Source organism: Musca vetustissima, unplaced genomic scaffold (assembly GCF_032173495.1).
Source record: "Musca vetustissima isolate MV318-11 ecotype Yass unplaced genomic scaffold, APGP_CSIRO_Mvet_v1 utg1334221, whole genome shotgun sequence".
Taxonomy (NCBI): Eukaryota; Metazoa; Arthropoda; class Insecta; order Diptera; family Muscidae; genus Musca; species Musca vetustissima.
Window position 1 is genome coordinate 1 of NW_026888241.1, and position 7,366 is coordinate 7,366.

General features: G+C 35.5%; 1 protein-coding gene across 1 annotated transcript; it reads left to right on the forward strand.

Moving 5' to 3' along the window:
* Positions 1-42: 42 nt before the first annotated feature.
* On the forward strand, positions 43-3,585 carry LOC133336033 (mucin-6-like; the record flags this gene model as incomplete). The annotated part of the gene is made up of 2 exons (XM_061544328.1): positions 43-332; positions 3,414-3,585. Coding segments are annotated over exons 1-2 (355 nt in total), but the record flags the coding sequence as incomplete, so codon positions are not given.
* Positions 3,586-7,366: the final 3,781 nt, after the last annotated feature.

Genomic DNA, 7,366 nt, shown 5'->3' on the forward strand with positions numbered 1-7,366 from the left:
ATGTTATGTAACCCTTGACTCATTTATCATATCCTTTACCTTTGCATTTACAAATTAAATGGGATGAAGGTACCCGTGTCTATGTTAAATTGGGCAACGAATGGAAGAACAAAGTTAGCGGACTGTGTGGCAATTACAATGACAATGCCATGGATGATATGCAAACACCGTCACAAGCACTGGAAACAAGTCCTTTGACTTTTGGTCATTCATGGAAGGTGCAACAGTATTGTACTATGCCCACCACGCCCATTGATGCCTGTAAACAACATCCCCAGCGTGAGACGTGGGCTCAATTGAAATGTGGTATCTTGAAATCGGATCATTTTAAGGTAAGTGAAATTTAATGAAATTGGAAGTGAATGGAAAATGGATATAAGAACAATGGAGGGTGCCTTGAATTGTCACTAGGTCGCCTTAAAGACCATTTTTCCAGATATAGTAGAAAGTATTGAAAACCATTTAATACACCTTCTGTCGGTTGAAGATTTATTGAAGCGCAATAAACCTTTATAATACTACTTAAGGTATATGCTATATGTCTCTTAAACGACTTTTCGCACTTTTGTAAGCTATATGATTAATTTTTATTATAGATTGAGAGCTTTCGAGGTATATAAGTCATCTTAAATCACATTCTGCGTATATATCAGTCAATTTAAGTTGCCTTCTTCAATGTTGTGATAGATTTTGAAATATTCAGTTTTACATATAACAAGTAAAAAAGTCGTTAAGTCCGGTCGGACCGAACTTCACTATGAGGTGGCAATCGAAATACTTAAATTCAATCGTGACTTCCAGGAAAAAATACTGACACTCAGGTTGAACAAATACGGAAAACTACGTGAAAATACGGAAAATTACGTGTGTGAATTGAAAAAGAAGTCTGAAATCCTCAAAACACCGTTTAGTGGTTTACAGTTGTAGAAGAAATTGAACACCCAATTACAACCCAAACCAGTAAGGAGAGTAGTAAAGTCGGACGGGCCGACTATATGATACCCTTCACCACTTTGGGAATATTCAACAGATGGAATCCTAACAGACGTCGCATTTTTGAAGGACTATTAACATGAAATTAAACATGTCATTCTGCAACCTATACTAAATTTTGGTCAGATATAGAGTTGATTCTTACAATGGGACAAAATTATGTAAATAAATTTAAAGCAAAATATCGAAATCTAAACCGATTTCATCAAATCTTGTCACATGTTAGGATACACTTATTTCAGTATGTTTTTGCATTCGGCCATATTTTGAGTTCTTCATTAACTTATAAATCCAAATTTCGTGCAAATCGAAGGATATACAGGGACTTTGGTGCACCATTTACATAAAATCGGACGAAAATATATATGGTAGCTATATCTAAATCTGAACAGAGTTTCACGAAATTTAAAATTCATCTTTCTAGACTTAATTCAGTTATCGAAGGATATATAGGGTCTCTGTTGCACCATTTACCTAAAATCGGACGAAAATATATATGGGAGCTATATCTAAATCTGAACCGATTTTCACGAATTTGAACACACATCGTTCTAGACTTAATTCAATACGCTATGCCAAATTTTGTGCAAATCGAAGGATATATAGGGACTTTGGTGCACTATTTACCTAAAATCGGACGAAAATATATATGGAAGCTATATCTAAATCTGAACCGTCACCACACTGTGGCACAGGGTATTATGTCTTTGTGCATATGTTTGTAACAGGCAAAAGATTCCTTTTGAGAATATACATAGAATCACTTTCTGAGTCGATTTATGCATGTCCTTCCGTCCGTCTGTCCATGTTAAATTGTAAACAGTGTACAGGTCGCATTTATGGTCCGAATTGGATGAAATTTGGCATAGGTCACTTATTCGGCCCAAGAACGAATCCTATTGAAATTGAGAAAAATCGGGTCAGATTTAGATAAAGCTTCCATATATAGTTTCGCCCGATTTTAGGTAAATGGTGCATCAAAGTCCCTGAAAATCATTCGATTTGCACGAAATTTGGCATAGCGTACTGAACTAAGTCTTGAATGATGTGTAAGTTTCGCGAAAATCAGTTCAGATTTAGATGTAGCTCCCATATATAGTTTCGGCCGATTTTAGGTAAATGGTTCACCAAAGCCCCTATATTTCATTCAATTTCCATGAAATTTGGCATAGCGTAATGAATTAGGTCTAGAATGATGTGTGTAAAATTTCTTGAAAATCGGTTCAGATTTAGACATAGGTCCCAGAAATATGTTCGACCCATTCAATATAAATGGTGTACTCAAGTCCTTATATATCCTTAGATTTGCACGAAATTCGGCGTATCGTACTGAATTCATTATAGAATGATGTGAGTAAAATTGTATCATATAGTCGGTCCCGTCCGACTTTACTACTTTCCTTACTGGTTTTAAGATTAATTTGTGTGAAAAAGGGTGTAAAAACGCCTCTCTGCGCGACCCTGGTATAGATAACCCTCAAGAGGTCGCTTATGTACTTAATACTTGCTTAGAAGGTCTAAAAAAGGTCTTCTATGTTTAAAAGTATATCCACAATAGGTCTACCGTGCATAGAAGATTCCTAGAGGTATAGAGCACACTCAAGAGTCCGTCTATGTACTCAATATATGCTTGCAAGGCCTAAAAGAGTTCTTCTATGTATAAAAGTATATCCTTAATAGGTCTTCTGTTTATAGAAGATCCTTAAGAGGCCATCTTTGTAGTGAAGACAATTTAGAGTAATTCTGTATATAGAACATTTTCAAGAAGTCTTTCATGTATACAGGATTTCACAAGAATCTTCAATAGGTATTCCACATACAGTTGAACCTCAAAAAAATGTAGTGACCAAACAGTTGGTCGGACACACATATCAATATCGATTATATTGTTAGACATATTGCCAATACAAATCGTGTTGACTATCGTCCTCCCAACCTGAATGATTTTTATACAATTAAGCAATAAAGTTAATTTTTATTACACTCCAAATAACTATGGAACACAATAGACTTCCTTTCTAACATCTGTCCTTGTTGGCATTAACGAATATTAAAAATTCATTGTTATATTCCCTACCACCTTCATAATCTGCAGAAGCTTTAAAAATACCCGTCTTGACAATTCAAATTCATTCATTGTCAAGGTGGGTGTAGAATTTGGAATGTAATGTAATTAAAATTCTTTGTTTTCTTCTTTTTCTTTCATCATCTTCTTTTACCACCACTCATCTTGCTGACTGGCACAACCAACACCAACCTATACATATGTGAAACATCTTTGCTGATGCCAATTTTTGTGACCACCATTTTCTGCTGCTGCACTCTGCAATTGTGCTCCTTTGGATCATATATGTGAACTGGTTTGCTCGCCTGCTGAATGATATATGCCGCCGTTGTCGTTGTTGCTGCTGCTACTATAGGACTGCCATTCTAAAGTGCCTGTTGAAAAATACTTGAAACGTTGCATATTCGATACCTGTGCCTGTGATCAAGGTGGCGACTGTGAATGTCTTTGTACGGCTGTGGCAGCCTATGCTCATGCCTGTTCGCAAAAGGGCGTACAAATTAGATGGCGTACACCACACTTCTGTCGTAAGTACAATTAAACAAAAGTTCTGGCGGAAGGATATTAAGCGTACATTCAGCCATACTCCATTCGATACTCATTTATAACGATTTACTCTTCATTGATTCAGAGAAAGAGAAACACACAGACTCACACATAAATTTTTCTCATGGAACAAGGAAATAATTTTTAAAGTTAACTCATATGGGAATTAATCCTCACACACACACTCGCGTACACTTGCACATTTTTAACTATATGTCCTTTTTATTGTTGTATACTCACAGCAAAAACATGTTGCATGCGATTTCAACGTTGGAATGTCTAAAGAGACACTTCTGCCACACAGCACAGCATTTACCTCTAACCTCAAAGCTGTTACTCTTCGTACTGTGTACCACACTCATCTTCATATTGAACAGCTTTACTATCCACTTCAGTTACAATTTGAAGTCTTGTCGTTGATGTTTTGTTGTTAAGGACTTTTGGTGATGATTTTATTCAAGACATGTATGTGTGAGTGTGCGAGTATGTTTCTGTGTTCAACTATTGTTTTCAATTATTCATTATGGAAAATCGTCACATACTTGTCGTACACTTCATATGTTCATTGTACCAATCGATAGGACCAAAAAAAAATACTAAAGTAAAAATATAATAATTTCCTTTTTGGACGAGGGTCGTATGATAAATAAAGACACAGAAGAAGAAGATTTATAGAATACGCTTTAAGAAATATTTTGTAAATAGAAAACTTCTAAGAGGACTATGTGAAAGTATGGATAATTATTTTAGATGTCATTCAAAAGGTTTCATTATGTGTAGATGACCCACAAGCTATCTACGATTTATAATATATTGTCTAAAAGATGTTAACTTTGAGATTTTATAGGTACTGAGGGGAGATTTTCTAAGTATAGAGGATCCTTGAATGGTATTCTGTGGATACAAGGAAGTCGTCGAGGGATATGGGGAACCCTTAAAGGTATATCCATGTCGGGAATATACTCTAGACATATTCTAGGTATAGAAGCATCAAGGAAAATTACATAATTAGTAAACGTTAATTTTATATTTGTTTTTAGGTATAAATGATGATCAAAAAGTCTCCTATCCATAGGGGATCATTGAGAGGTGTTCGGTATTTAAAACATAACATTTAAGAGTTATTATGTGCATTGAATAATCTCAAAACGTTAAATGTACACAATACCATCATGAGGTCTTTTATGTGTAGATCATTCCTTTAAGGTCTTCTATGTGCTCAAGATGTCTTCCTCTTGAATTCATAGAAGAGCTCAACCTCAATATGTCTCCCATAACAAGAGAACTTCAAGAGGTCTCAAGAATCCTGAAAAGGTATTAGGTGTATAAGATGATCCACACAAACATTTTTAGGCGTATAAAATTCTTAAAAGGTGTTACATATTTATAAGACCTTAATAGAGTTTTCTACTCATACAGCATTCTTTAAAGATTCAAGGTCTTCCGCACATGTAAGAACCTCAAAAATTCTTCGATGACATATCCTCAATAGGACTTGTATTTATACCCTACACAACTATGTTGTCTGGGTATTATAGCTTTGTGCAGCCCCAAGAGTTTGTAACGCCGCGAAATATATACAGGCCACAGTTATGGACCAATCTTCACGAAATTTCGCATGTAGGATGCATAATGGCCAATGAAGACCGCTATTGTTTTTGGTAAAGTTCGGATAATATTTAGGGGATGAAATGTATCAAATACTTTTTTTGTCGGATTTTCTGGTCGCTCCAGAGGCCGCAGTTATGACCCAAACATCGCGAATTTTTACATGGAGAAGGGGATCGGGCCAAAGAATAAGCATGCCAGTTTTGATAAAGATCGGTCAATATTTATCGGGTCAAATGGACCCTTACTTTTGTATGAAAAATGAAATGAATGAAAATTTTTATCCTAGAACGTATATATTTACTCCTGAAGGACATAGACCCGATAAATTGATAGTATATCCAAGAGGAGTGGTTGACCTTTAAATTGATACCAATTATATTGTCGTATGTGCTCGTATGTGGGAGTTACACTTACATATTTACATGTTCTTATGCATTCATATATTATTTAGTAACACATTACCACACTAGAGGGCGGAAATATAGCGCGCTGATCGCTTTTAAATTTTCCATGAGGATCCAGGAATAGCCAGGGACAACGGTTATAATTTTCGGTGATGATCAGATAATAATTTTGGGATGAGTTGGACCAAAAACTTAATTTTGTGTTAATTGTGTTTTTTTTCGAGTCGATCTATACGCCACAATTGAATGTCGAACACAAACCACAGTGAAGGCAATCTGGACAAGTAATTAGAAGGGCTGTACTGAATATTAGTAAAATTTGGGATATATGTCAGTGTAAGGAAGGGGTGCTGTTTATTTCTAATCGGGCAACAGGGTGCAACTATAACGAAATATTGCCCAGGGTCGGAATAAAAATCCGCAGAAAGTTATAGTTCCGTGGTAGTTGTGTAGGGTATCGTATGGTCGGCCCCGTCCGACTATACTGCTCCGCTCACTGGTTTTATATAATAGAAGAATCATAGAATATTTTTAAGAAGCTTTGTATGTATCATCTAGCAACTTTTTGAGTACATAAGTCCCTCAAGGTCTTCTTGTGTATAATACCATCCACAGAAGTTTTGTGTAGATCCTTAAAATTCATCAATATATCCTCTATAGACAGAAGTTTCTCAAAATTCCTACATATATGAAAGGTCCTAAAAAGAGATTCCATGTAGAGGACCCTCAGGAAATATAATATTCTCAATAAGTCTTTTGGCTAAGGAATGCCCTTGAGAGGTAGGTAAAAGTATCCTTTTGTCCATTAGCCGAGCTTAACCCTTTGAGCCCCGATGATCATAGAACGACTTTCTGTGCATAGATTTAATGCAGCTATCCTAAATAGGATATGAACAAAATTTGAAGACCCTACAGCCTTGCATTCGGGATATGCAGTACACTATTTCTGAAAAATAATAGTCCAATCTCAAGGAAACCAAATGCAATATCGACGTTAAAATCATTTTAAATTATTCTCTGTTTTAATTTTTATAAGAATTATAAATAATTTTGAGGGTACAATTCGTATACGAAGCGATTTAAATAATTTGGACTGTACACACATATTGGTACTGTATACATTTTTGCTCTCTTCTCTACCTTGAAAGGAGCATAACTTGGCCAAAAATTTTAATTGTTTAGAATTTTCTTTTGATATGTGTCCTCCATAAACAGGTCTGGACCTATGTTATCCAAAAAATAAACATTAACAGACTTATATATGTTAAGTCCATGTGTTGAAATAGACTCCATATAAGGATAGCCCCACATGTTCAGTATTTTGTAGTTTTTTGTATGATTCCCCCCATTTGAGGGTAAAACAAAGTTTTCTATGTAGGTCCAAGTTTTGATATAATTTCCATATAGAAGTTCCACCCTTTTTCGGTATTCGATACTATCACATAAGAAATGTTGAATGGACAACACGTGATACAAATTTCGGCGCGGCCGACTTTTTTACTGCCTAAGGCATACTTGTATAAGTTGAGAGCCCACTGAAGATACATTTGTCCGAGATTATTGATCAAATCTTGTCTGTTGCCATATTCAATAAGAATTTTATGATATTCCTTAGGTTGTATTTTGCCAATAGGGGAATGCAACGTCCCCTTTTTAATTTTCCAATTCCAATTTTCGTATGCCAACAACGGACCCATCTACAAATTAAGATGTCTCTTTTAAGGCCGGTAGAAATTCCTTCCGTAAA